The sequence below is a fragment of the Chelon labrosus genome (genome assembly GCF_963514085.1).
Source record: "Chelon labrosus genome assembly, chromosome: 7".
NCBI classification, from domain to species: domain Eukaryota; kingdom Metazoa; phylum Chordata; class Actinopteri; order Mugiliformes; family Mugilidae; genus Chelon; species Chelon labrosus.
In genome coordinates this window covers 27,622,136-27,636,632 of record NC_140343.1, presented here as the reverse complement: position 1 = coordinate 27,636,632, position 14,497 = coordinate 27,622,136, and the positions used below count along the sequence as shown (strand labels likewise).

At 41.7% G+C, this 14,497-nt stretch overlaps 1 protein-coding gene across 1 annotated transcript; it reads left to right on the top strand.

The window, feature by feature from the left end:
* The first annotated feature begins 2,573 nt into the window (after nucleotides 1-2,573).
* s1pr4 (sphingosine-1-phosphate receptor 4) lies at nucleotides 2,574-5,182 on the top strand. Its single transcript, XM_084547633.1, has 2 exons — nucleotides 2,574-2,603; nucleotides 3,300-5,182. The coding sequence occupies exon 2, from the start codon at nucleotides 3,457-3,459 to the stop codon at nucleotides 4,699-4,701; it is 1,245 nt and encodes a 414-aa protein (XP_084403759.1). The 5' UTR covers nucleotides 2,574-2,603; nucleotides 3,300-3,456; the 3' UTR covers nucleotides 4,702-5,182.
* The last annotated feature ends 9,315 nt before the right edge of the window (nucleotides 5,183-14,497 follow it).

The following is a 14,497-nucleotide window of genomic DNA, read 5'->3' as shown; positions in this document are numbered from 1 at the left end:
CAAATCATCTTGAAGGGTGTCTCATATGCACATTTTCTAATGCTGCAGACTTCAAAACTCTCACAATTCATAGTATTCTCATCTGGAAAAACAAAAACAAAGGAAGTCTAAAAATCTGTAAACAAAGAAAAGCAGTTTCCATGCTAACAGTTTCTGCTCATACCATGGTGTCAAACATCATTTGTGATAAAATCCACAATAAACTTGCACAGTTTCCTTTAATTAGACCAGAGTTATTGCACTTCATCTTTAATCACTACTGTGTTTTGATATTTTCACAAATGTTTAAATACCACCTGGCGGAAGTTTGAGTGAAGTTTGCATGTTGGTATCCTCCCATTCTAAAGACATGCAGTCAGTTGTGTCTGCCCTAAGATGGACCTGCAACCTGTCTGTATGTTCTGCCTCTCATGCAATGTAAACTAAGACAGACTCATACGATATGATACTAAAATATACTAGTGGCAGTAATGTGATGCAGGTCACTGGACAAAAAAAATCATATCACTGGACTGACTTAAGGACACAGTTTTTAAAAGTTTCATAAATCCACTAGAAACTTACAAGGCTGTCTGTGTATGTCAGTGAAAAACACACACGCACGCTTGTGGTTTAAAATACGCACTTCGTGGTTACAGCACTGTTTGAAGTTATATTTTCAGAGTAAGGGCGTTTTCAACAGTCGTGGGTGTTGTTGACACCTCAGGTTGCACTAGCATGTTGTGCATTTTCAAATTGTGTTTTCCTCATTTCATTTACAACAACAGTCCGACCACAGTTTCATTTGATTTAGACAGAGAAACATCTATTCCATATCAACATTTTTTCTATGGTTATATAAGGTTATGGTTTATTGATGCATGTCTGCTCTTTTTTTTTCTTTTTACATGACTGAAGTCTAAAAGGAGAAGTTGTTTTAGAAAAGTTTCGTGAAGGAGGCGGCACAGACACATTCTGCCTTGTATTTAAACACAATGTAGGTCAAATGTCTCACAGTTATTATCTCTGCATTTACATGCAGGGCCTTTCAAGTAAACCCACAGAAACATATTTCTAGTGGACCTCAGTGCAAAATGACACATATCACGCACTAGCAATGATATGTGTCATATGTGCTTTCAGGATGCCTCGTCTTCATTTTCTGTAACCACTTGTCCTGTGAAGGGTTGCGCGGGGGGGTGGTGGCTGGAGCCCATCCCAGCTGTCATTGGGCGAGAGGCGGGGTACACCCTGGACAGGTCTCCAGTCTATCGCAGGGCTAACACAGAGAGACAGACAACCATTCACACTCACATGCACACCTACGGCCAATTTAGAATCACCAGTTAACCTAACCAGCATGTCTTTGGACAGTGGGAGGAAGCTGGAGTACCTGGAGAGAACCCACGCAGACACAGGGAGAACGTGCAAGAAAGGCCCCAGTCGGCATGGATTCGAACTCCGAACCTTCTTGCTATGAGGCATCAGTACTAACCACCATTCCACTGTTAGACGCTTTCATATTACCTAAATAATTAATTCAATATGTGCATGAAAAAGGTTGCCTACTTAGCTTTAATGTGTTTCTTTTTTTCATAATTTTATAAATGATAATGACAGTGCAGAGATACAATTACAGCCCACTTAGTTGAAAGTTTGAAATATATAATCAGAGGTCTTTGAAAACTCCACTGTGGAGGGAGAATGTGTTCAGCCACGAGCTCTGGTTTTACTCATATTTGCAAAGTGGTTTCTTGATTTTGGGGTCTTGCGCTTGCAGGATGCCTCGTGTCAGTTCCTTAAAATATTACATGTTTATGGTTAACTTAAAAGTGGTCGCAGCCTCGTGCCACTGTATGCTTTATGACGTGGTTAGAGGCCACTAGTGCATGGTTGGCTGTTGGCTTTTGAAGTCAAGTGTGCCATGCAACGTGACAATAAGGGCATGGCATGAATAGTGTGACTACGGCCTGTACACCCAGAGCAACAACCACAGCTGTGTGATGAGATATATGAAACCCTCTATCTGCAGGGAGGGGTGCCTTTCCATCTGATTGGGAGTTCCTGTTTTTCTCTCGTACTTTCTGAGAAATATTGAGACCAAAAAAAATAACTAATTTGAGGCTTTTGAAATCATGTCCCGGTCAGGTTCCCCGATCTTGTAAGTGCAAGTGAAAAACTTGCCACATACCCGTAAAAATATTGAGTCACGTTACTTTACAAAACATTTACAACTGGTTTAGTGTTGCACGTTTTGAAAGAGCCTTTCCCGTATCGCTTGAGCAACAGCATTTTGAAGTGCAGTGGTAGTAACATCTGTAGGAAAATAGTTATTGTTCATTTAAATAAGTAGCAGAACAAGATTTGACTTCAATGGCCGAGATATTTCCAATTTCAAAACAGTGCACAACTAAAATTGTCACCGTTGGGGTATGCGTTGATGCAGGGATGGCTACCTCTCAGTGTGCGTGTGTGTGTATGTGTGCGCGAAAGAGAGAGAGAGAGAGATTGGGTGTGGTGTGTTACTACCTAACACCCTATGGCTTACTTCCCCATCAAAAATGTGCTACAAAAATCTGAAGTCAGCAACAGCTAGCACACACTCAGCATCACCACCACCCAGCGTGAGTACTATCCACTGCACACTCATTTAACTCTACAGCTCTGATAATCACCTGTAATGCATTTTTTCATTAATATGCCATAGGAGATTTTTTATTATTATTATTTTTTTTTTTAATACAGTGTAATATAAATTTTAAAACTGATTCCAGAAATACCACTTAAAGTTTGTGGTGTGAAGTTCTTGACATAAATTCTTTTTTTATGTTTTCCACAGATCAGATTAAAACAGCAAAACTTTGGGAAAAATAAATGTTTTAATGCTAACTAAATGAAGTAGTTTAGTTTATTATATTCTGGTCGATCTGATAGATTCAGTGAAAAGGGGAGAAAATAAAATAAAACAATTATTTATTGTAAGATAAATGAGATAAGATAAGATAATCCTTTACTTTAACCTACTGTGGAGGATGCCCGAGAATTTTAAACATTTAAGCATTTTTCTGCATTCCTCATAAAAACAATGCGTATATTTCCTTTATGTGGTGATTTAAATGCCCCTGCTGCACACTCATCCTGTGTTAACCACAGCTAGGTGGAGATTGTGACACATGAGAGAGGCATTTAAATGATGCCTTTTAAACTCATGCAACGTAATGAAGAAGCGCACAGTTCAGTTCTCAGAGCAACAGAAATCGAGGTTAGATTTTCCCACAGATGTGCAATGCTGAAAGTGTTCTTGTTTCTTTCCTTCTCAGGTGTGTGTTGTGCACAGGCAGAGAGCTCCAGTGGTTAGAGTGTGCTGATAGCCTGTTTGATCACAGGAGTGCCACACTAATTCCCATACAGCTCCTACCAGCTCGGTTCAGCCTGTTCTCACTCGCAGCCTTGATCTTGGCCAGCTCAATTGTGGACATGAATGTCTTGTCCTCTCTTACTTCCGCCGCCTCCTGCCCTCACTTGTACCATTTACCTAGTTACCCCAGCAACACCACCGTATCAGATGGCACCCCTACAGCCAGTGGGATCAGCCATGTGATCCTGCGGCATTATAACCACACCGGCCGCCTGCTGAACAGGAACATCACGGACAGCCAGAACCAGATCAGTACCTCCATGGCCATTTTCCTCTTCGTCAGCATTTTAATCGTCCTGGAGAATTTCCTGGTGCTGGTGGCCGTCATATCCCGCATCCGCCACAGCCGGCGCTGGGTTTACGTCTGCATTGCCAACATCACACTCAGTGATCTAGTCACTGGTGCTGCCTACCTTGTCAACATCTTTATGTCTGGCAACCAGACTTTTCGTCTCAGCCCTGCTCTCTGGCTTTTCAGGGAGGGCATGCTGTTTGTGGCCCTGGCAGCATCCATATTCAGTTTGCTGCTGATTGCCGTGGAGCGTTACACCACTATGATGAAACCAATGCCACAGAAGTCGACCAGGAAGACCTACTATCGAATCTATGGATTGGTGGCAGTTTGCTGGGTTATTGCCCTCGTGATTGGCTTTCTCCCCTTGCTGGGCTGGAACTGTGTGTGCAGTTTGGATGGATGCTCCACTCTCCTCCCTCTCTACTCCAAGACCTACATATTTTTTTCTCTCATTATCTTCTTCCTCATCCTCATGGCTATTGGCGTGCTCTATGGTGCCATCTACTGCCACGTGCACAAGAGTACTCAGCTGGGTCCCCAACGCAGCCGCAAGCGCTCCTTGGCTCTTCTTAAAACTGTCATCACCATTGTTGGGGTCTTCTTGATCTGCTGGGGGCCACTGTTCACGCTTTTATTGGTGGATTTTTTCTGTTCCTCCCGTCAGTGTGCACTGCTGTTCGCCGCTGACTATTGCATCTGCCTGGCTGTCTTCAACTCAGGTCTGAATCCCGTCATCTACGTCCTGGGCAGCAGTGACATGAGGAAGGCTATTTCTGAGCTACTGTGCTGCTGCTGCCTAAAGGTCGGCCTCTGTAACCCAGACAAATTCACATCCAAGGAGACCAACAGCACCTCAGAGAGCAGGAGGGACAGTCTGAGGAACAGCTTTAACAAGGTCCGGAGTATGAGCGTGGTCTCCCCACCGTCAACCCCGAGCAAGCCTCGCAGGGCACCCAGAAAATCTAGGCTGAGCACCACCACCAGCTGCCTGTCGGTTTCCAGTGGTTAAACCACAATATGCTCCCCTCCCAAGCAAACAAGACCTGTGTGCACTGATACACATCTAACGGTTTCCTCTGAGTTTTGGTTTGAATGTTCACTGTTAGAAAGGTACCGCACTGACGATTACACACACCACCAGCAAACCCGATTAAAATATGATAATAACCTTGTAGTTAATATTCACAAAAAAAATCACAAATCACAATATCACAAAGAGCATTTTTTGTATCACAAACCATTCCTGTTTTCATTGTATTTGCCATTTTTTGAACATTTTACACAAGTACTGTACAGTTTTTTGTTTTTACAATGTACTTTATTACTGTTACCATGTCAGATAAAAAAATATATATATTTTTTAAAAAAGCAAGTGTATTGTGGATCAATATAATTATATAACAATGTGTACATAAGTGTATTGCACAGTAACTTGATGTAATTTTATATTAAACCTGCTGTAAAAGGATAATAAAGTTTATTTTGCCTTATGTGCGAGTGCATATTGTTTTCAGTGTAGTACCTCTAGTTTCCTCTGGAGGGAGACACTTCCTTGAAGCCTTGGCTGGCTACTGCAGATGAGTCAAAATGCTTTAAACTTACAAAAATACACAATACAGTAAGTTCAACACATATTCTATATATTTATTTAGATTTACCAGATCTGAATGTTATGCATGTCAGATCAGACTGACACATTTAAATTTGTGAAAGATCTTTCAGTTCAATGCAGACATTTTAGAACATGTAAGTCCGTGTGAAAGGATTTTCTTTTTATTCTATTTTTTAGGGTTAACAGACCGTTTTGCAGGCTGCTTTCTGCCTCCTGGTTTTTCTGACAAGCAGGACTGATCAAAGCTCAGTGCGGAGGAGGTGAGGGCTGGGACTGTAGCCCCAAGGGCACACACAGCCAGGGCTAATTGATAAATTCATTATGACTGTCTGGCAGAGACAAGAGATAAGGTTTAGCAGAGACTATACGGCTCATAAGCTATACAGGCTATGTACTGTATTTCTGCTACTGAAACAACCTGTTTTGTCTTGACATTTCAAAAGGTATTTTCACAAGGCAAAACAAATGGTCTGCAGACAGAAGAAGTGTGCACTCTGCTTCTGTGGTAGTTTCACTCTTTACTTCATGAAACAATTGGTGCGATACATCACAGGCACGAGGAGCGCTTTCAGCGTGGAAACTTGATGCTGTTCAAAGGCTGAAGACCTGAAAGTTCTCACTTCAGTTAAACGTGCTTGCTTTATTCTCACACTGAGAGCAACGTGCCACATTTCACACGGTATATCTTAATAAATGACAGTTTACATCTTTAGCCTTGTTTCTCAACAGCCTTAAACGCTCAGGTGTAGATCAGCAACAGTTAAAGTTAATGATATATTAAAAAAAAGGGTTTTATGAGCCGTCATTCATTAAGGCTCAGATGCTCTGCTAATCTGTTGCAGGGATTGTGTGGTTTGATCAGATGTGCTTGACAACATGCAAAACAACCCACCAACTGTCATCACAATATGATTCACATCTTGCTAAACACTGAGTGGTGGTTTAAGTCGCTCAGAGAAAGAGGCTGGTCGAGGACGTTTTTAGTTGCAGCTGGAAACCAGTTTTGTAACTGTAAGGAAAAATGTCAAGAGTGCTTTTTCTTGTCCCATCAGCCTGTTTGTTTTTGCTTTACAGGTTTTATGAAGTGAAGGAAGGAAACACATTAAAAGAAATAGCACTAAAAAAAATAATGGTTCAGTAGACTGTCATGACGTATGACCGACGCTGAACGGTTTACGGCTGAAATGGTTGATTATTGCAAACCGCTGCTGACAGACAGATGTACTGATAAGAGAGTCTGTGTTAAATCACTCATAGTCACAAACCCATGTCGATGATAGAATAGACTAAGAAGGGTGATAAAAACAGACTTAATCCCTTTCCTCAGCCAGAATATGAAGACTAATGTTCTAAATGCCTCAAAGCGTCCCTGCAGACCACAGTGCTAAAGCCCTATCCCCTCTTTAGGTCTGCCTCCGTTCCATTAGTCTCCCCAGGAAGTGTGTTTGCTCATAGAATTTTTCAAAAGCTCAAACATGATACTGGGATTTTCTATCTATTGTCTAATAGTGACTTATTTACCAGGCAGCACACAGTAGTTTCAGTTCCTTGTCATTTTAGAAAACAACAATGTATTCCACGTGGGTCTCCTAGTCTAACTCTGTCAAAACACACATAGTGTAAACATAGTATTTTATCGTTTTTAACTGCACTGTGCACAGAAAACACTGATATGATATTTCAGTTTTTAGAAAGAAGAAATATAGTAGAACAGAACCCAATCAGGAAGCTGAGTAAAGGCTAAGTTCTCTAGTGTACTGCTTTTCAAGCAATGGAAATTAAAATTTTAAACAAAAATAAAGCCATTCTCTTATAATACCCCACAGCAATGCACTTTCTTATCAGTAATGGCCTCTGAGATCTTCCATTATCTTGGCAGTCTGTAATGCAGGTATTCCCGTTCATGACGTGCGTACGCTGCACGGACTCGTCAGTGACAACTGGTAAAGAAAAGAAATGAGGCATTTAGTTGAGGGAGGAGGAATCCTGCTTTTGTATTTTTACCTGAAAAAGTCGCCCACGCAACGTCTGAGGAAACTGGGCTGTGTCTTTATAGCAGGAAGGCGCACATTCAAACATGCTGGTACAACACCTTGCATGTGCTTGTTATTCATATCTAATAACTGTGATTGAGCACATGAAAATACTCATCTGTAAATGTACATGTGGATCCTATTAGCTTGTACATACAAACCTGTGGTGCACACGCTCAAGGACAAGCCAGCGCGCATGCTCTAGATCCACTCTCTGCAGTCGTTTATGAGGCTTTTTTTCTGACTGGGGAAGGAAACAAGTCATTGCTGGCTGTCTGCGTTTGTGTGAGTTCCCCTTCTCATGAATTCCTGCATCTTTACTGTTGAGCGTCGGGGATAACCCTCCCTCATCCTTGAACGTGGCACAGCTCCAGGTTCAGCGCCTGATGAAAAAGCAACAGCAAATTCCAGGCTTTATTAGCTCAAGGCTCAGAGACATTTCTTGTGTCATATCTAACGTGTTAGGGGCTGATCACCACTCCACATCGCCCTCTCTCCCTCTCTAACAACAACAAGGCTTTTTCTCTGCTGTAAATGAGGTACGATGGGTTAATGATGGTTGCGTGCAGACGTGGCTATGCCCTCAATAATTACCTTGCTGGCTTTGCCTCCAGGTGTTCAGCAGACAGCTAATGATGGACTGTCTGTAGAGAGGGGTAGGCAGAGGGTGAGGCAAAACGCTACGCGGTGGAGAATGTGATGGGTTGCCATCAGCACTGTGACAACTCTGTGGCACATGTGCCGTACTAGAAGTGAATGTTATACCAGGCTGGAAAGAAAAGTTTAAATCTCTAATAACTCACTCATGGACTAGCTTGTTTAAAATTGCTTTGCATTTTTATTCATTTAAAGAAAACACCACTCTTTACAATCAAAATTTCGCCATTGTTCCTATCAGTGTTATACCTGACAGCATTACATCAGAGTCCAGGTTCTTGTTGTGTCAGAAATACTGACAGTTTACTGTATACAGTGGGTATAAAAAGTGTGAACACCCACGTTAAATCACCAGGTTTCTGTGGAGCAAAAGAGTATATATGACTTTTGTGCCTTTATTTTAGAAATGACAAACTAAGCAATGATGCACAAAAATGGGGCTGTGTTCAGAATCAAATTCTCAACGAGCTCATGTGAAAGAGTGTACACCTATTTTCATGTGGAGTGACTCTGATTAATGCTTCTTGTAGGATTTTACTGACATCTCTTTGGTTGCATGTTACAACAAGAGCCATGGGCTGCAAAGAGCTTACAAGGCATCAACGGGATCTCGTAAGCTGAAAGATATCCTTCAGGTGAGGGCTTCAAAAGCATTTCCAAGGTATTAGATATACCATGGAAGCCGCCAGCGAAGATAGTCAAGAATGGTTTGGGACAACAGTGACATCATTGAGACGTCCCTCCAAATCGATAATCGAGAAAACTGGTCATGGTGGCCAACAACAACATTAAAGGACCTGCGGCTCTTTCGCCCAGGTTTTTCTGATGAAAAAACACATCCAAGTCCAGTTAAACTTTGCAGGGAGATATGTCCAGTCTCCCAAAACCATGTAAAAAATGTGTCATTGTCTGATGAGACCCAAAAAATATAAAAGGTATGTTTGGCACCAAAACAGCATCACCAAAAGTGCACCATTTGAACAACAAAGCATGTCAAAGCGTTCTATGCAGTCAGTTTAAAGAGCAATGACTAGCTTCAAGTACCAGTCACTGTTGGCGCAGAACCTTCTGGTGTCTTTTAGAAAACTGAAAAGGAAGGGAACTTTTACCTTTCAGCGTCACATCCAAAGTAAATCTCCAAATCAACAAAAAATGGCTTCAGCAATGAAAGGTTAATCTTTTGAAATGGTCCAGTCAGAGTCTAGCCCTGGATCTTATAGAAAATCTGTTGAGGATTACGGAAAGGGCTGTGCACAAGAGATGTCTTCACAATTTGACGGATCTGGGCCCTATTTGCAAAAAAAGAGTGGGAAACTATTACTAGGTTATGGTGCGCCAAGCTGCAATACTCTTATCCAAACAGACTGAATGCTGTAATAATAAAATAAATAAATAAATAAAGAAGTTTCAGGTAGTAATTTCAGGATGGGCACACTTATGTATTTATGTTATTAAATTTTTTTAGCATTGTCAACACACGGTATATACGATATATATCTCCCTCTCCCTCCTGCATCCCGTACATATAGCATAGCATTGTGACTCTCCCAGTTCACAAAACCTAATCTTAACCATGCATGTCTTGTTCCAGTAAACCGCATGTCGTCAGTCTGTCCTGGTTCCCCAACATCTGACGTGGACCTTGTTAATCCAGGTGATGTCCAAGCCAGGACGGCTTTAGCTATATGTCTCTCGCTCATGTGGCCAAAGTGGGCTTTTGTGGTGTGGGGGAGGGTCTCCTCCTGGAGGCTTGCCTTGATTCGAATATTTAATACTCCAACCAGAACGTGGGTGCTCCACCCAAAACCTCGTGCAAGAGGTAACCCACCTAAACTGGCTCTATAATGTTTGCAGCATGCTCTTTTAGGTCAACATGTTTTCATAGTTACGATATGACCCATTTTGTATTTAGGAAATCACTCCCACTGCTTAATCTACTTCTCTGTGGTCTTCAGTGTATAAATATATATGTATGTATATACATATATATTTTCATTAGTGTTTTACAGAGTTTGAAAGTAGTTTCACCCATGAAAAAGGTATGTACAACAGAGGTGAATCTCATTATTCACAGAATTAAGCTGGAACACAAGACCTAAAAACAAAGACTTCACACAGTCATCACAGATGCCCTTTTCATCAGTTAACTCAATTTATTTGGGATTTAAAACATGATGATGCATTCAGAAAATAATAATGACCAAATGAGGACCAGATCCAGTTTTGGCCTGTTTTCATCCCAGCAACCAGCCCAGACCAACAGATTTAAATACAGACAAGATGCAGTTTTGGAAGAAAAGTCATGCAACTGGGTCATTCTATGAAATCAGCCATACCGAGACTGTATTTAGTTTGGACACAAATGTTTCCTGGATTGTGTCTATGGTTGTTTAATCACTGCGGAAAGACCGATCATTTACATCTTAAATGTCTATTATGAGAAAATGTTGTAGCAGCAGTTGCAACGCCGCTGAAAAATGATCCTCCAGCTCCAGAGATATCACTTTACTAAAGTCTAGAGGAACGCCACACAGTAGCCAAAGAGACAGTTTGACAATAGGGTTTATGTACTATGACTGACACTACACTTGATGAAAGACAGGCGGCTCATTAGGCTGACAGAAGCAACAACAACAAAAAAAGCACCGGTTGGGGTTACTCCCTTAAAGTAATAAATGTCTGAAATTACAGGAATGCACTGACTCAGATGAGTGACTATTCAGAGAGAGGGAAGGATTATCATTCCTGTTGAGCTGACACGTTGTCACGCACACACCTGCGACATCTTGTTCTGTTTTCTTCTGTAAAGTGGAGGGAAAACGTGTCCGAATATTAGAGATAATCCGCTTGGAGACGGTCTGACTGACTGTCTGATTATCTTGTTACAAGAAAATATTTGCATAATCCTCAACCTGGCAGTAAGTTTACACAGCAGAGGGTATTAGTGAGTGTAAGGTTAAACAACAATGGATCAAATGCTTCTGAAAACATCACACATGTCTGCAGATATGTGGATTTAATGTAATGGGAATAGATTTTGTCTGAATAAAATCCTAATCATAATTTGGCGCGCAGCACCTGTGTGTTGCATTCTACGGATGTGCATGAGCTCATGCATCTGAGCGTATATATCACAGACATGCTGTAAATGTGTTTCCACAACAGTCAGACGTGCATTGAAGCAGTCAGCCAGTGTCTGGTCTTTCTCATTCACAAAGAAGATGGTTTCACAAACTGGCATCAGGAAATTCTTCATTTATTTAACCTAGCAGACTCTCTCTGAGCAAAAGGCTCCCAAAGAAAACATCCCATTTTTGTGGCTAGTTTACAACGTCCCATTCAACATTCAGACCTCAAGAATGGCGGTGCAAATATGCAGTGTTGTTTTTACAGTTGCACCCAAATCAATCAGGGTGTTTGCCATTTTCCTCTGGGTGTGCTTTTGTCAACAAGGAGAACAAAAGACACTCGCTGCATGTCCACACGAACAAATCAAGCACTTTGTATACACAACCCTTTCTTACCTCATGCGTCTGTTTCTGTCAACTGCACTTGACTGAGGAGTCCTAGTGAAAGGAGTCCCGCAGCTCTTTGGGTGCCCGATTCATGACTGTGTACCTTACTATGCTTAAAATGGATGTCTCTGGAGTTGCACATAAACAAATACCAAAAAATCTAGCCCATAATGAGTCTATAAATTGAAGACACGCAGCAGGCTGAAAAGAAAGAAATAAAGAACAAAGGGAACAGTGAAAATTATGTTCAGTTGTTTCCTAATTAAAGGGGAATGCACCGCCACGTTGTCTTCATTCTGCATTTTTTTCTTCTCTTCTTCATAACAGGGGAATAAACTCAGAGGAAAGGCCATTGTGGAGAGATTTATCCTGATGCCAGTGTGGGCACATGTGGAGAAGGCCGGGCTCTTAAAATCTACACCAGCTCTGGGACCAGCTGTTTCCTCTTTATCAGATTCTTGATAGAGGGACAGCAGATACAAAGGAGGAACAGCCCAGAAGTTATGAAATGTAAATCGATGGGGGCAGGCACAACTTCAACACAAATTCTGCCATTAACCATTTGGTTTTGTTTTTTAATAAATAAATAATGTGTTCCAACAGGCTGAAAAAATGCCACGAGCACAACTAAGTGCTTTTTCCTTGCTCTTTAATTGTAAGTGTAGAATTCAATTACCAAACACAAGTTTTCTCTCGAGAGCTGGATACCGGCCATCTGCACTGACTTTGTTGTCAACCTTGGGAATATATGGGAGCATGTTTTCTCTTTTTTCTTAATCCCCTCTCTCATTCTTGCTGTGCACTGAGCTGAGCACCGTGACCACTTAACTAAATGTGTTGTGAAAGATGTTCCAAGGGTGATGATTCGGCTTTGGGTTTCCAAAAGTTTGCAAAGTGAGGATACAGGCTTTCTTTTAGAGAGGCACCATATAGAAAGCAAGGTAAAACATGAACTGTACAGGAAGATGGATGTAACAAGTGCTGAAGCCACTTGTTGACACTATGTTTTCTGGTTGGGTCCATTATACAGTCTATGCTTGGGGCAAGGACCTTCTTAATATGGACATCGGAGGAAGCAGGGAGAATGACACATGAAACCTGATCAGAGCTTGTAGCTAATGTATACAGCAGCAGCCTACGTGGGTGGCCTACGCTGTTGTAAGCGTTTCTACTTGTGAACTGGTGTGTCGGCATCGTTGTGTAATTATTCCAGTAAAATGCTAGTCCATGGCTCGACAGCTGTATTTAGTTTCTCACTTCAAACAATGGTGACTGAGCGACTGATGTTGGAGCTGAAGTTAATAAGTGCTGAACAGTTACAGTACTTTCACTGTAATCACTACAACACACAGAAGACAAGTTTCTGCTCTTCCTGACCTTTGATGTGCTGTGAGATCTGCACCTTTTACCTAAATTTATAAATTTCCCCCAGGATGTCCTCGTAGATGTAGATGTGATGCCTGTTGTTGAGCATCTGTTCAACTTCTAATTTAAGAGCCTCAATTGTGAAGTGAACCTGACTCAGTCTCTCATTGAGCAGCTGGGTTTGGGCTTTCTGGAAGATTTCTTCTGCTCTATGAGTCTTCACTGTGGAGCCTTGGCGTAAGATGATTGGAAATATCTTGTGTTGGGTTAGGGTGTCTTAGGTTAAAACATGAGAAGGTCCTATGATCTGCAAGTGTCCTCGATGTCCTCTCATACTCATGCACAACTTGAAGGGTGCTTGTCCCAAGGTGTGTGGCAATAGAAGGTTCTCACTGATCCAGGCCATAATCTGGGTGACTGAGAACCTTAACAAACATGCACTTTGGACCAATCTCTTCTGCAGTTACCTTTTATCTGGGAGGGTGCATGTCTGTTTTGGAGCCAGCAACCAACTACCATCAGCAGGATAGCTTGTTGGAACGTGGTAAAGATCCAAAAGCCATGCTGGCAGCTTGGTGACACAGATAGGCACGCAGAAACAATCCCAGCATGTTGCCGTTAAGCAGGTAAAACTTGCAGATACTTTAACGTGTTAGCATGCTAATGTCTAACAAGCAATAAGTACAACTAGCACTTCTGAAACTCATATGCTTTTTCATTGTGTACACCTGAACCGAAAGAATTGGACAAACTACTTGGTGATGATGGTACTACAATTCATGTTGTGCAGAACATTAAAATATTTCAAAACCATGAAATAAATAAAAACTACAGGTTGGCACTAATTCTATATAACCAACATGCAGAGATCTTTCAGTCCCAACCAAATGGGTGGACCAACAGACGACTAACATGACTAAAAACCATACTTTGTATTTATTTATCATTTCTCAAAAATTTCTCCTCTACAGAACAAGATGTAAACCTGTCAGCAACTCCTCTGTTTGCCAAGCAACTTTGTAGTATAGACTTCATAAAGTGTCTGACTGAAAAAACAATCCTGCACACAGCCTCAGTAAAAACTACTGCAAGTCATGGTTTGACCTCTGCTCAGCAAGTAAATAATGCTAGCATATAAAAATGATCAAAAAAGTAACATATGTACATCCAGTAACTGTTCATACTGTGTTCATACATCATGAATCTGTTCCACATGTGTGGCTGCTAAGTGGATGACACACTTTGAAAGTTATGAACCTCCTACTGTACATATGAAATCAATAAAGCACTGGTTCTTAATCACTGTCAGCTGAACGATAAATCCTACATGACTTCACACATTTGAACCCCACATTTCAAAGGGCTGTTACTCCTCTTCTCTCGTCGCTGAGATCCTTCTTAAGTGGGTTTGGACTCGAGGCTGCGACTCGGAGGTCTTGTGATGCGGCAGCAGCCCCACCGCTGGCCTCGTTTGTTTCCATGAGGCCTGAGGAACGGAAGGAGCTAAAGCTTTGTGGAACAGATGTTCCCGCTCAGCTCCAAACCAAATTACGCAGCCAAGCTCACAGCCACGGGCCAGAAACGCTTGATTGAATGGCGAAAGCGGCAAGAAAAGCAGATCAG

Excerpts from the sequence above, each read along its gene's own strand:
- s1pr4 (XM_084547633.1), top strand. The coding sequence starts at position 3,457 with ATGAATGTCTTGTCCTCTCTTACTTCCGCCGCCTCCTGCCCTCACTTG.